Source organism: Podarcis raffonei, chromosome 4, assembly GCF_027172205.1.
Source record: "Podarcis raffonei isolate rPodRaf1 chromosome 4, rPodRaf1.pri, whole genome shotgun sequence".
Classification (NCBI taxonomy): Eukaryota; Metazoa; Chordata; class Lepidosauria; order Squamata; family Lacertidae; genus Podarcis; species Podarcis raffonei.
In genome coordinates, this window is record NC_070605.1 from 97,612,644 (window position 1) to 97,628,715 (window position 16,072).

Genomic DNA, 16,072 nt, shown 5'->3' on the forward strand with positions numbered 1-16,072 from the left:
CCTTCTGCCTCACCTAGTGCTGCTCCTATTACTTCCAGTGTAGCAGTAAATGATGAAAGGGAGGAAGCCCTTATGTGGTAACTCTCATGATTTTGGTTCTGACCCACTGATTCCCATGGGACTTAAAACACAACTCAAGTTATCTGGACTGGACCCACTGAGCTGAGATGTCTTAGATCTATAATGACTCATTTACAGACACAAGTATTCGGATTATAAGCACGGGTGTGTGAATTGTTTCAGAATGAACAGGAACCAGTGGAACCGCAGTCAAGAATAGCCAAGATACACTTTCACTACAATCCTATGCGTGTTTACTCAGAAAAATAGGTTGTACTGTTTTCAGTGAGACTCATTTCTAAGTAAGCAGACAGAGGACTGCAGTCTTAGACGTTTTCTTACTGATAATGTACACACACATATTCTAGGCAGAAGCCACCATGTGCTTCCTTCTTTTTAGAAGTAGAGTTATAGTTTCATTTTTTCACATCTTCAAATGTCTACCATTTTTTATTATTCTTGGAGTTCTTTACTCATCCTAAAAAAGCATATGATTTTCAAAGATAAACGCATGCAGCTGATCCATCGACCTGAACTGTCTTCAGTCAAAATTAGTAGGCCCATGATGCTGTAAGGGAAAGAAAATGCCCATTAGAAACTGAAAATGTGCACAGCCTTATCAAGTCAACCATTTCAGACCAGTGTGTTAAGTTTCTCTAAACACAGAGCTATTTCAGCTTCATATTATTTGAGGTATTCCAGCTACTGATTGACTTTTAAATGTGATTCTTAACATTTACTGGTGTTCAGGGATGGGATGGAAGGATCTGTCAGTTTCAGATCTCTCAGTTTATCCTTTTTCCAATCTTAAATTCAGTTCAGCAGTTTGCACCTTAAAATTATCATGACAATTTGCCATCATTTTACTGGGAATTTCTCCTAATCCACACATTTTTGCACACTTGTGACTGACGTACTCATTCCCCCTAAAATAATGCATGTTAATATGTTATGTTAACTAATGCATTCATTTTAATGTGCATTTTTACCTAATAGATGCATTTTGTAAACATTGTTTGGTTAGAGAATGGTATCACAAAATTTGGATAAGCGTGAATTTAGAAGGGTAACTGTGTCTCGGTTTGGATGTTGTTTCAGAAAGCATGAGTTTGATATATTTCTCTTTACACGCAAACTGAACTGAATTTTCTCCCTACCGGTGTTGTGAATATCAAGCAGGGAAACATATATTTGGACATTCAAGAAATGTATGTTGGACTTCTGCATTCACCAAATCCTGCAATCTACAGCACCATAAGCAGGAATTGAACTGAAGTGTTTCAGAGGTACTTTGAACTCCATGCCTCCCTGGTTGTTGTTAACAACTGAACCTTCAAGCAGGTGCCCTCCAGTACAACTTACATTTAACTCTGGAATAGCATGGTTCACAATGCACCGTGTTCTTGTAAATCCAAATGCTATCTCCCGCCTTCACGTTTTCCAAAGGTGCTTTGCAGATTTCGCACTAGGAACACACAGAGTTAAACAAAAACCTTTAGTTGTTGTTATTATTTATTTCATCAGTTCTGAGTCAGATACCAGGATAAAGGCATTAGAAAGCTTGTTGAAAAAGTGTGAGCACCTTTAGCTAGTGCCAAAAAGACAACAGAGAAGGTGCCTGCCTGCTATGAAGTGGAAGGGAGCTTCAAAGGGCAGGTGCTGCCCGGCTTCAGCATTGTGCAGGACACACCTGACAAGGTAGCATCTGCAGGATGTATTTGCTTGTGGAGCAGAGTGACCAACTGGACATGCAGGAAATGATGCAATCTTTTAGGCATCTTGTTCCCAAAGCTCTGCAAGGCTTTGTATCCAGTCCAGACCTTGAATCCAGTCCAGTAGCTAATCAGCAGCCGTGTTATGAAAAATGCCTGATAGCGAGTCATCTTTAATATACGTTACGGTGTGCAAAGCATGGAAGACTCACTAACATTTCAGTACAACTGAACTTAAGATCTCAGAGAAATTCAGCCTCAGGGTTGTTTTCCCCCTGTACAAATATAGTTTTCTTTATTCTTTGGCTGTCATAAGGAGAATGCAGGATCTGTTTAAATGCCATATTCCCATGTTCCCTCCCCCCCTCCTCACTGCACACCAATGCTGCATTCTCTTATAACTTGGTTCTGCAGAAGGAAAATCAGTGTAGCAGCTTCAGGGCTAGTATACTCCCTCTGCTGTTCTGGGTGCTTCCTCCAATCTGTCCCATGATGACTCCATTGTCATCTCCATAAGAGCAGTGAATATTTCCACCCGTGGACCTCCCTTTCCATGAGACAAAGAGGGAGATCTGCCCTATCCTATCATCCTTGGGATGCCCTTCCAGGGACCTTAGGGTTGCTCTCTAATTTGATTTAAAACCCGGTGCTTTGGTCAAAATTCACAATCGTCGTACTACAAATCCATGCATATTTAATGACAGTTGGGTGAAAGACAGGTTCCTACCTTGAAGCAAGTTGCATGACAGCAAATCTGCAAGGCATCAAGAATCATCTTTGTGTCTGTGCCCAAGGGCTTCCGGCAGTAAGTGCACATTTCTTTTTCAATAACGGCCCTGTGTAAGAACAGGATTCATTGAGTGCATACTGTACTACAGTACTGGAAGGTTTCACTGTGCAAATATTCTCACTTTTCCATGCCTGCGTGAAGCTGTGACCTTCTCACCATGGCTCGATGTGCAAAGAGCGGGCTAGAACCGGTTTCAAGATTGGGTTGTCTGAAGGCATAAGGCGCAATTCACCGGGGCAAACCCATGAAGGGGAGCTGCATAACTGCACTGCTAAGCTCTTGCACAGCTCTCATTCATTCAGCAAGGTTGCCAAAGCACAGATAAACAGATCACTTGGAAAAGCTGTTGCTAAACAGTGAATCTCCCAAGGCAGGTATGGGGAACCTGTGGACCTCCAGATATTGATGGAATCTGACCCATCAGCCTCAGCTAGCATGGTCCATTGTTTAGGGATAATGTCAGCTGCGGTACAGTAACATCAAGTGACAACTTAAATGTATGAATGGACTGACACGAATCTAACACTACAGACAAATTTTCATATTCATCTTAGTAGTCATACCTTTTCAGTGAAATCAATTCACCCACTCTACAGCTAGCAATCTAGCATACAGTGTAGAGAAATCGAGTGAAGAATGTGGACATGTGAATGGGAAAAGCTTTCAGGTAGTAGTAGTAGTAATAATAATAATAATAATAATAATAATAATAATAATAATAATAATAATTTATTTATATCCCGCCATCCCCAGCCGAAGCCGGGCTCAGGGCGGCTAACAACAATAAAATAAGACAACATTTTAAAGTAATAAGTGTAAAAACTTGGGTATGGGGCAAAACGGACAAGATGTTTCTCACTTTGATGTAAAGAGACAGTAGGAACATTCTACCACATGTGGTGGCCTTGTAGGGTTATTAAAGACTACTGGGAATTAATCCATAATGAACTGGAAAAAATGTTTAAAAGATCCTTTACAAAAAACCCAGAAGCTTATCTTCTGGGTATAATATCGATAGAAATCTCAAAAGAAGAAGAAGCAAATGAGTCTATTGCAACTGCGGCCATGTGGATTTTACTTGCACAAAAGTGGAGAACAGATGCAGTTCCAACAAAGGAGGAGGGGCATCATAAACGGCTGGAATATGCGGAACTAGTGGGTATGACTAATAGAATAAGAAACAGAGATTTAAAAGAACTTAAAGAGGATTGGATGTTATCTATAGACTATATGAAAAAGTATTATAGTAAGACAATGAACCTAGCGGGATGAGTATAATTCAGCAGTGTAAGTTATAACATGAGATAAAGAGAAGGAGAGAGGAAAATTTAGAACAAGACAATGCAGGTAGGTTGGGAACAGAGAGGAAACTTGGGGAAGGGAAGTATATGAAAAGAAGTTTTCTTATCATTCTTTTTTGAACGCAACCGTTGTACTAATGTGGATCTACTAATGAAGAACTGCAGCGGAAAAGCAAATAATAGATGATAGATAAATGATAGATATATAGATGATAGAGATAGATAGATGATGATAGATAGATAGATAGATGATAGATAGATAGATAGATAGATATAGATAGATATAGATCGATAGATAGATGTTTCTCTCTTTGCTTTCTTCCACTATATTTCTTCATTCTACAGTGTTCAGTATATATACCCACCTATCAGAAGTAGAATAAACAGTTTTGATAGATTTTCCAGGGATGTTGTCTTCATAAGCATCATGGGGAAATCTGCTGTGATACAAGGAACATAAGCCGAGCAATGAACAATAGGGTTTTGTTTTTTAAAAAAACGCTTTTCAAGTTTGCACTCCGACAAAGAGAGTATATCATCAATCAACATCAAAGCCATCCACAGAGACTTGAGGGCAGACTTCAAAAATATACAGATATACAAGAAACAGTTTTAAAAGAACAGTTGGGGGAGGAGGGCAAGATGAGACTTGTATTGCATTATACAAAAAGGGCACAAAAGTTGCTTTTGCATGGCTCCCATTATTCAGTAGGGCTCATGCAGAATGAGGATTTTGCCCCCAAGGAGCTTATATCTTAAGAGCATGCTTAAGCACTTGATATTTTAGAAGTAATGGATTTCTAAAATAACAGAAAAGCACACAATAGTGTCAGATATAGATGTCATATGTGAAACCATTCAGCAGAATGAAGACAGATAAGGCACAAGGTGAAATAAGAAAACATAAAAATGTGCTATTTTATGTTTTGCAACACTGTTCATTTATGACTCTCAGAAATTTATTGCAGGGCCAGAAAAGAGTCAATAGAAATGCTGCAATGATTGTTTACATGTTTGCAGTCCCAGCCAGGCCAGCAAAACCAGAAGATTTATGATACCCCTGATGGGTTCAACAAACATGACTGCATTCATCTTTGTAGGTCAATGCATGTCTCCCTCCATAAATCCTAATTATTATCTGGTGTTTACATGCATGTATACATTCTCTCTCTCTCCACATAGATCCCACATTAAGCATGCTAAACCTCTATTGGAATCAATGAGCTGAGCTGAGCTGTGTATTGTGGCTGTAGTCTGTTAATATCAATAGCCCTTTCCAGCCATTTTGTTTTAATCCCTTATCACTTGCATTTAATTTCGCATTTTATTCTGGGATGCCAGAAAACCATATATTGTACTAGATTATCATTCATTCTATGCGTTCAAGAAACCAGAAAGTTAGCCATGCCATAGCTGGGGTGGGGGTGGGGGGAAATAACATTGTTTGTGTTTAAACAAATCATGTTTAAACTGTTATTTTTGGAATTAGTACACGAGGAAGTATTTCTGGAAAAATACGATGTGTATTTTTCAGGTACCTATTCTCATATGTCCTTGTGTACACAATTGTGTCCTTTGGACTTGAGTAACTGCTTGAGGCAATACAGCTGAAACACATACAAAAAATGAGGAGAATTTCATTCTCTAAAAATAAACATACAAAAGCAGTAAGAAAAAGCAATGTCATAAGAACAGCGCAAGAGATCCCTGATGCATCAAGCCAGAGGCCTGTCTTGTTCCAGCACCCTGGTTCAGAGTGCCCAACCTGATTTAGTTGGACAGGGACACAATAGCTCTCTCCTGGCATTATTTTCAGCAACTGGGGTTTGGAGGCAGGCTGCCCCTGATGCTGCGGGGTAGCTTATAACCACTGTGACTAGTTGCCATTGCCTCAGCCTTTAAACTTGCTGGACATCGCCATAGCTTGGGTAGCTAATTGCATAATTAACACTGCATGGTGCAAAGAACTGCAATTCCATTTGTCTGGCCCAAATCTGCTATTCCATTTCCGTGGATGGCTCCAGGTTTATTATGAGAAAGGGAGGAAAGCTTTTCTCCAACCACCTTCATGATGCCACCTGCAAAATACTACAGGTTCCATTGTTCACTGTTTAGGCCCTGTTCTTGACCACATTTTTGAAACACTGGATTGATACAGACAGATGTTTAACAAATGGTAACTTAACACAGGGCACACATATTTGTTTAGAAAGCTGTTCCTGTTTCAGGTTTTACCTGATAGAGAGAAGTTGTTGTTTTTTTAAATCACAATTCTGTGTAGGATCACGGGCGAATATAATCCTAAACTCATTGGAACAAAGCAAGAATACAGAGTTCCAAGGTGGTAGAATGGACGGTAACACTTCATACTGTGGCCAGAAGGAACTATGGAAAAGGGAGCTTCTGAGAGAAGCAGTTTGTTCTCCAATGCCTGCCCAAGCTGTTCTTTTAAATAAAGGGGGTGGTTTGTACATGCAGAACACTTCTCTTCCCTGAGATTTACAGACGGGCAAAGCTACGTGTGTGTGTTACCCACACTGAACTTCCCCACCTGTACTCAGAAAGAGTTGCTGGACTGGGAAAGCTGAATTTCTTCTAACACATTTTCCTTGGTGGGGGTTTATAGGAGAGAAAGCCTTTTGCGGCTGGGAAAAAAGGAAAAACACTCAATTTATTGGCTTAAGGAATACTGTACCTGGATCCTCTTGTGTCCTGGTATAAATGGTTCATTTCTGACGGACCACCTGGAATACTGGCAGATTCATGGTTGTGCTCTGGTGCCCTGTGGAGGAAAATGTTGGAGTAAGAAAAAGAAGTCTAGCCATGATTTATCTTCCCCACCATTTCTCTATTCTTCTACTATGCATGTAGTGAAGGAGGGGGATTTAAAATATTAAAAGGGAAAAGAGGAGGGTGGGAACTTAAGAGGGAAAACTCTCAGAGGGAATGCATTCATCAAACACTGGCTACTCTGCCTTTATTTTGAATGCCTGTTGTTTTTGTGCCAGAGCCTTAAGCTCTGCTAAATGAATAGCCATCAGTGCCAGGCCCTGTTTTATATGCAGAACATGTAGCCTGAGAGAGGGCCTCTCCGCTGTTCTTCCAATCTAAAGCAATGAGGCTGATCTGAGAGCAGAGAACGGAGCTCATTCTTCACATACAATCTTTGGCTGCAGTCCTACTCTTGCTTGAGCTGACTCTGAAGTTAGAGATGTTTCACCCCTGCCACTATTCCACCAAAGGCTTCGTTTTTTAAAAAACAGCCAGCAGACTAAGGGGTTTTCCAGACCCCAGAGAAGCATCTGCAGTGGTGAATGGAGAAGGGGGAAAGGCAACATTGTATACTCATACCAAGTCATACTGGCGAGGAAATGAGCATGGGATGGCATTGGCTTGATGCTTCATCTGACCTCCCCACAAACAAATAAGAACAAATGCACAATAAACAAGTCCTCTGAATTAATAAACAAGTGACATGAATTACTGCCATGGTTAGAAGAACTAAGATTTAAGACTCACCTCTTTTTGTTTTGATCCTCAGGAGAGGATTTTACTACAATGAGATCATCTAGTTCTTGGCTTCTGTCAAATATAAAGAGCAGAGCCTGATGACCACAAAATACTGGACGTTTTAAAAAATGCAAACACGCATGTTACTTAATCAAGTCATCAATGATTTCTGTGAGGCAGCATCTATTTTAATTTTCATATCAGATTCAAGCACTAGACAAAAAGCATGAGGCATTATCTGCTGTGAAGAAATATGGCCCCTTCATTACAAATCAAGACATTTGACTTCATGTCCCATAAGCTGATCCTGTGATCATTTATCAAGACATAAAGCCTACTGTATCTAATAGGACTTGGTCCCAAGTCCTTACACATTATTGCAGTAACTTCTTAGAAAGTAAGTGTGCTTACGACCATGCCACTAATCACACCTACAGCTCACCAAGCCTTAATTCCATGTATCAGTCATTTATTCATTTTTGAAGAGGCTTGCTTAGTTAAACATTTGGAGCATAGCAGCCTACCGCCCTCATCCTGCAGACTTCACAGGAAGGAGTGCTCCACTCCAGAGCTTCGTGTTCACAATGATGCACACACAACTCTTTCCTGACCTGCAGGGCCCCACATGCTTCTATCCTCCTGGTCACCAATCACTGCCATCTTCTAGGCCTCATTTCCTGTCCCTCTCAAGCTATCCTTTTCCAGGGGAGGGAAAATTCTGGACATGCATTTGATACAGGGGTAGTGCTGCATGGGCAAGGAAACCATGTGCTCACAGCTACACATATGTGGGATGTAGCCAATGTTCTACTCAAGAGTAGACCCACTGAAATTAATGGCCATGACTAACTTAGGTCTGTTCATTCTACTTATACTGAGGAGAACTTAGTTGGCTACAAACCCTCCCTACATTTTTAACTCAAGCCACAGGTAACAGATTTTCTAAAGTGCAGGAGATATAAAATTTAAAAGGGTTGCCTTTTGTTTTCCTGTGCAGTGTTATTTACAGTGATGAGGTCATCTAGGTCTCTTCCTCTGTGAGAAAAGCAAAGAAACAAAAAAATTGGACTAGTTAATTTTGCAAGAAAGGAACCGCTGATCACAAATACTCTCAGGGAAGAGTAAAGGGGAGAACTTAATGCATTAGGTAATTGTCAACTCATACAGATATTCATTACAGCTAATAATTCCACCAAAATGTTTTCCTTCCAAGATTTAAATATACTAAAATTATCCTGAGATTTGTTTCTCTTTTCCTGATTAAGCGACATGATCAAAACTAAGCTTCCTGAAGAACTCGAATGCCAGCACATAAACCTACCCTGATATAATGCACCCATTTATGTCAATGTAAAGGAAATGCCGTCTGAATTGGAGGGAAGGAAACATCACTAATTTCATGTCATTTGCAGACTGAAAGCAGCAACAACAGTGAATATCAATGGTATTCGCTGAATTGATTCTGGTTCCAGACCTAGAACAAATAAGCCATTTCTACTCCTGTTCCTGTTTTCATTGGAATTCTCTGCTCTGCACAAACTGGCCTTGTTTGTGGGTCATGATAAGCCAAACCATGGCTTAGCGCAAACACCTAAGCATGCAAACTCCCAGAAAGAGATTGCAACCACTCTGCTCCTTCCTGGTTGTTTTGCTGCTTCAGGACACTGAGCTAAGCCTTGGTTTGGATTTAGCCTGCCATCTGAACCCAGGCTCATGGTTTAGCTCTCCTGGTATGCCCCACGGAGGACCTTAAGGTCCATATATAGCCACACCATAGAGGTCCCATCACCTCCTGGCAAATAGAAGGGGAAGAAATGGAGGCAGTGAGAGATTTTACTTTCTTGGGCTCCATGATCACTGCAGATGGTGACAGCAGTCACGAAATTAAAAGACGCCTGCTTCTTGGGAGAAGGGCAATTACAGGCCTAGACAGCATCTTGAGAAGTAGAGACATCACCTTGCCAACAAAGGTTCGTATAGTTAAAGCTATGGTTTTCCCAGTAGTGATGTATGGAAGTGAGAGCTGGACCATAAAGAAGGCTGATTGCCGAAGAATTGATGCTTTTGAATTATGGTGCTGGAGAAGACTCTTGAGAGTCCCATGGACTGCAAGAAGATCAAACCTCTCCATTCTGAAGGAAATCAGCCCTGAGTGCTCACTGGAAGGACAGATTGTGAAGCTGAGGCTCCAGTACTTTGGCCACCTCATGAGAAGAGAAGACTCCCTGGAGAAGACCCTGATGTTGGGAAAGATGGAGGGCACAAGGAGAAGGGGGCGACAGAGGACGAGATGGTTGGATAGTGTTCTCGAAGCCACAAACATGAGTCTGACCAAACTGCGGGAGGCAGTGGAGGACAGAGGTGCCTGGCGTTCTCTGGTCCATGGGGTCACGAAGAGTCGGACACGACTAAACGACTAAACGACAACAACAACAAGAGGTCCCGGGCCCTAAGGAAGTTAGATTAGCCTCAACCAGAGCCAAGGCCTTTTCAACATTGGCTCCCGCCTGGTGGAACGCTCTGTCTCATGAGACCAGGGCCCTGCAGGATCTGATTTCTTTCCGCAGGGCCTGTAAGACAGAGTTGTTCCACCTGGCCTTTGGCTTAGAATCAGTTTGATTCCCTCCTCCTCTTTTTCCTTTCTCCTCCTGTGAAGGGGCTGCATCCTAATGTTTTAATGTTGTATCTTAATCTTTTAAATTGTATTTTAATCAACTTGTTTTTATTATTGGTTGTTAGCCGCCCTGAGCCCGGTCTTGGCTGGGGAAGGCGGGGTATAAATAAATTATTATTATTATTATTACTACTACTACTACTATTATTATCCAGGTTAACCACATGCCGTAATACAGGTTGGTCCTTCCCTGTCCAGTATTTATCTCCCCTCAGCTACTCTCCCACAGGTGCTTTTATCCCGGTCAGGCTCACTGTGGAATTGGGAGCTCAGCTGGGGGACAAATGATGTCAGCAGGGAAAGGGAAGGGAAGGAAGTAGCAGGGAAGTGCCGGCAAGACCCTGTGCTCACTCACACATCTCTTTTGCTCTTAAAAATCAGACTCCTTATCCACACCGGACCCACTTTCTTCTACCTGACTGCAGCCGATTCAGGTTTGACCATTGGAGCCTGCTCCCATCAAATGTAGCTTCAACGGCTCTTGCTGTTTGCTCAAGTAACTGACACTTTGGTGCTAAGTATTTTGAATCTCTAGGCAGCCACCGGAACGTTGACTTGAGGATAACCGTAGATACTTCCGATGCTAAGCAGCTTGCATTAGCGCACCATGTCTCAAGACATAAAAATGAAATGCGCTGTCTTCTTAATACAGCTATTAATATAAGCATTTCATAACATTCCTGTTGTTCAAGAATTATGCTTATAGCCAAACCATAAACAAACTGCAGCGCAATAAATATAACATTAGTTCAGGAATTCTGTTGGAGCAGAGGATTTTATTTTTTCTGGAGCAGAGTTATGAGTCATATATTTTAGGGGGAGTTTTATTTTATCTATTTTCTTATAGGTACATTCTGCCTATTTTGTACCATAAGAGGTTCCTAAGCAGTTTCCCAGCCAACTACTGACCAGACCTTGCTTAGTTTCACCAACATGGTGGCCTCCTATAACTTCAGACCAGACCCTGGGACATTATAGGGAGATGATCATCTCTGAAGACTTCCTCATTAATAAAAACAGACCAAACTAGACTTCTAATGTCAACAGAATCAATGTGGTTGCCTAGTGGTTAGGGCACTGGACTCTGAACTCAACTCTCTATTTGGCTACAAAGCTTACTGAATGGCCTGGGTTCAGTTAGTTGTAAGTTGCCTTGAGCTGCCTTTGGCAAGAAAAAGCGACCAATAAATTTAGTAATAATAATGTACCGCATCTGAGCAGCCTTTACTTTTCAAGGGGTTGCTGTGAGGGCAAAAGCTCTGATTTATTTATTTTATACATATATATATATATACACACACAGTATGTCTATGTCTATATCTATCTATATATATCTATCTATATATCTATCTATATCTATATCTATCTATCTATTTATCTCGATCTCGATATAGATATATAGATATAGATATAGATATAGATATAGATATAGATATAGATATGCTTCCCTTCAAATGAATTTGCATCAAAAGCTGGCTTATGGAAAAAATAAAAGACAATAGCATGAAAACAGAAACAGAACATTTGCAAACATTCTAAACAAATTCAGGAAACATCCTAAAATGAGGGTCAGATACATAACCCGCCTGCCATCAGTAAGACAAATGGTTGATAGAACAGGAACATTTTAATCAGTTGGTGGGAAACAGTAAGAGAGGGGTCCAAATGGATCTGCCAGGGAAACCCCCACCCCAGAAACTGCTTATTAAATAAATAATATCTCCATGCTCTCAAAATGTAACATAAATGAATGCATACATCTAAAATCATGGTACAAATAGTGCCAAACTGATAGCTAACAAAATGAGGAAAGGGATGGAATTCTCACCGGTCTTTGGGGATTTCTGCAGTAAGCGCCAAGCCCATCACGCCCACCAAACGTTCTGGGTAGCCCAAGCACAACAGCTGGCTCTGATGCTACAGGTGAAAGCTCAGCCCTTTTGTACCAAACATGTTTACAGCCATTCGGAACACGTGCAGATATAGTCTTACAACTGGAAAATCCTGCTAAGTCCTCGCCTAAACATTGTTTTGACCATTCCTTGTCAACGTGTGTTATTTTCCCTGCTTTAACTACAGTGGTACCTCAGGTTAAGTACTTAATTCGTTCCGGAGGTCTGTTCTTAACCTGAAACTGTTCTTAACCTTAAGCACCACTTTAGCTAATGGGGCCTCCTGCTGCTGCCACAAAGCCAGAGCACAATTTCTGTTCTCATCCTGAAGCAAAGTTCTTAACCTGAGGTACTATTTCTGGGTTAGCGGAGTCTGTAACCTGAAGCGTTTGTAACCTGAAGTACCACTGTACCTCCAAAAGCTTTCCATTAAATGCTACCTTCTCTGGTCCAGTCTTTTAAGAGTGCAATTCTAACTTTCCCCCAGCCCAGCAGGGCAAGGTCATTGCTGCCTCTGCAGTCATGCCAGAAGGTGGGGACAGAGGCAGTTTTAGGGTAGCGTATGGTTACCAGACGCCCCCGTTTCCCAGGGACTCTCCCCGGATTTACAAATCTGTCCCTGGACAAAATCCGTCCCCGGAATGTCCCTGGAATTCATTTAATGTCCCTGGATTGATATTTTAAGTGTTGTAGATTTATGAGTAGGGAATTAATGTTGAGTGATTGGTTCAACGGCACAAGACACATCATATAGGGACTTCCAGTGAGGCAAAATGGCAAGCGCCACAGCAGTGAGCAGCTCCTGAAGCCAGCCAGAGCCAACTGCGCTACCAGTTTGGCTCCGGGCCGCTGAGACTGCTGCTGCTGCTGCCACTGCTGAGGGGGAACCGGGGACGCCTGGCGCATCAACAGGGGGAACCACTGACACACACACACCTGCGACCCAAATTGAGTTGTGAGTGAGAGCGCCTGGCTGACTGCCCAGCGGCACTCTGGGGCCAGTAAAAACCCTGGAGCCGATGCAGGGAGAAGGAGGAGAGGAGAAAGAGAAGGAAGAGAGAGAAAGAGGAAGGAGAAAAAAGGGGGGGGCGTGCTTGTCACGCCACTGCCGCCGCTGAGGAGGAGAGGTAGGAGAGCACCAGGAAGGCAAGGACACGTGGCCGAGTCCAGGCCCGACCCAAGCCTACTCCACAGTGGCTAACACTCCAAGAGAGCAGGCCAGGGCCCAGAGGAAGGCCACGCAACAGAGGAGACCAGAGAAGAGGAGATATTACTTCTTTTTAAAAAAATAAATAAATAAATATTTTTAATAACTTTTTTTCTCTTTTCAAAAAAAAAAGTGTCCCCAGATTCTTTGAAAAAAGTCTGGTAATCTTAGGGTAGCGCAACCAGTTAGGTCATATTTATTCAGGAAGCGCTGCAGCAATGTTGCAGAATGGAGCACGAGAGGTGGAGGGCACGAAATTTTAGTGGTGCACAGGGCGCTGCTGAAATTTGAGAGCCCAAAGTCTACCATTGGTGGGGGTAAGCAGATAGCTGAGACAGCCTGGCGCTGATTCAGACCTGAAGTGCCCATTTCTGCCCATCCATCTCATAAAGAACTGGTTCACACAGTAGGTTGTTTCCATACTTAAGGTTGCAAATCTAACTGTGTTTATTCAGTAAGCTCTGCTGAATTCAGTGGGGCTTACTCCCACTTGGAGACAATCAGTCAGGTTGTATATCCACAAGAGTGACCAGAGGAGAAATGACCTCTGGCAACAGTGCAGACGGAGGAAACACCATGGTACACCTTTTAAGTTAGTCATGACTACAAGTCCCGTTGATTTCAATCTACTCTGCGCGTGACTGAGTCTGGATTAAATGATGCACAATGGATTAAATGATGCACAATGATGCATCTGTGTGGGAAATGTCTAGCATAAACAGGGATTTCCATGAATACAACTACCATTCTTGTTTCAATTTCTTTAATTCTCTGGGTCATGAGAATTGTCCCTGAGAAACAATGGCGGTATCTGTGGTTCATATGAGACATTCTCTATCTACAGGGACAAAACTGGCAACATAGACCAGCCCAAATAGTTTTGTGGGAAGATACCAACCACATTTTTGATAAGGAGTTAGATTCACTGGCTTTTTATGTTTTCCTACTATTCTGTGGTTTTATGACCATACAGGCTATTTTCACATGTGGTGTTTTTTTTTAAGAGGCATTCCATCTAATCCAACCTTGGAAAACTAATCTTTGGGTGCCTTTTCTCTTTTATTGTCAACTCCTTACACCTGCGAAAAGGAGATCTTGCCGATATAAGGAGAAAACTCTGTGCTATATTTAAATTATGTTGCCTTCCTTTGAATTTGTGCAGTTACACAGCACTTGAGCTGGGAGGTGGGGGAGTTAACTACAGGCATGTCTCTCCGACAAATTTAAACAATCACTTAACTGTTTCAGTTCCCAACTAAGAAATCATGGAAATTCTAGTTAAGGAGCTATCAATTGCCTTAAATCTCTTACAAAACCAACATTTGCAAAGTTGGGTGGGGTAAGGAAACATTAGAAGTCACACTGTTAAAACCAAAAACCAAAACCAGATTAAGCCTTCAATGCATGTAGATGTGCAGCTCAATGACAAGACTCACCCCTTGGCATGTCCATTAGATGTACGGTTCACTTTGATGAAATCATCAAGATCTTGGTGTCTTAAAGAGGAAAGAAACACAAAGGAAGGTTATGGTCAATGTACAGGACCTTTTAGGTAGCGTAGGGACCAGGGAGGAAGGGGAGGAACCACCACAGGTCCCTTGCATCACATCGAAAACTTTAGGACCTAAATGCCATGGATTCAACCACAGCCACCTGACACCAGCACAACTTTGCATGAGTAAGAAAGCGCAACAGAAGGGGACTGGTAGTGATTTCTCAAAAAATGCTCTGTCCCACTTGGCCTTGCAGAATCTTCAACTTTGCTTCTTGCAGTGCAAGCCTCCCTTAGAATTAGACTGCCCCACAAACCATGGACTTGCTTTGAACAACAGACTTGAAACAAGAGTTTATATGACAGGGGCAGGGAGATTTACATGAATGTAGTATTTCTCAGTCTTGATCCAATGGCTTTCTATGGTCTGGAATATATGCCAGAGGGTCCTGCTTCTCTTGGACCTCCTCTGAGGAGACTTCAGGTTCAACATCTGGATGGGACTGGGCAATTACTAACCTCAGCATGTTACAGATTTTGGGAGCGGATTGGCAGAGTAGGGGGAGAATTGTTGGAAGAGAATTTCATAGCAGTAGATCATACCTCCTTTGCTTAGAATCCAGTGTTTTCCTTCTAATTGATTAAACTGCTTTATGAAATCGTTCTTGGCATCTATCACCTTGCCCTCTCCACAGTTTCAACTTCAGAAATAAATTAAGTGGTAAAGAAACTTCCAAGACTTACCCTTTATCACCTTTATCGCTTTTCGTTTTGACTTGGATGAGATTGTCCAGCTCTTGACTTCTTTAAACAAAATCAGTGGGAACAAGTACAGAGATATTTCATTTCTTAACGATGATTTTGATATTGAAACTAAATAAACCACACAAAATATCTTGCAGCTGGAGTATATCCATGGCAATTTATAATTAAGATAGATTTGATTTTAGGCAACAACAACAAAAAAGTCTCTCAACTGGAACCTTTTGCTTCATAATGTCCTGCATAAATAAATACTATGTCTTGTTCCTTAATAGACTATTTATCACATTTGTATCTCGCCCTTCCTCCACAGAATTTGAGACAACAAGGTCCTCAACTTCTACAGGTCTGATGACATCCAACTTTAAGACTAGGGCAATGGCATTTCACTAAGGGAGATCCAAGATGGGGTGATGGATCTACTGTGTAGTGGGCAGAGATCTTAGGTCAAGGGATGGCTGGAGTCCAATTCTCAGGTGCCACCTATGGGTCCTTTGAGGGTTGGAGACTGCATGTCAACTCATTCCCAGCAGCTAGCTTAACAACTATACCCCACTCCCAGGTGAGCATTGTAGGTGCTCACAGATGGTCAAGGTGATTAGCTCTCTTGGACATCCTTTCCACTCAGGTACCCCAGGAGGTAGCTCCTCTGTCAGCAGATGGGCTGCCAGG

The 16,072-nt window shown here is 41.9% G+C and overlaps 1 protein-coding gene across 1 annotated transcript in view; it reads right to left on the reverse strand.

Annotated features, from left to right (window-relative positions):
• Positions 1-207: 207 nt before the first annotated feature.
• SCEL (sciellin) overlaps positions 208-16,072 on the reverse strand; it is a 54,710-nt gene continuing 38,845 nt past the window's right edge. Inside the window, exons 14-23 of the mRNA XM_053384628.1 lie at positions 15,383-15,442; positions 14,583-14,642; positions 8,352-8,408; positions 7,383-7,445; positions 6,559-6,645; positions 5,402-5,470; positions 4,229-4,303; positions 2,500-2,608; positions 1,423-1,525; positions 208-628 (exon numbers count right to left, since the gene is read on the reverse strand). Coding sequence (XP_053240603.1) covers positions 612-628; positions 1,423-1,525; positions 2,500-2,608; positions 4,229-4,303; positions 5,402-5,470; positions 6,559-6,645; positions 7,383-7,445; positions 8,352-8,408; positions 14,583-14,642; positions 15,383-15,442 — 700 coding nt within the window. The 3' untranslated portion in view covers positions 208-611. The remainder of the gene's footprint in view (positions 629-1,422; positions 1,526-2,499; positions 2,609-4,228; positions 4,304-5,401; positions 5,471-6,558; positions 6,646-7,382; positions 7,446-8,351; positions 8,409-14,582; positions 14,643-15,382; positions 15,443-16,072) is intronic.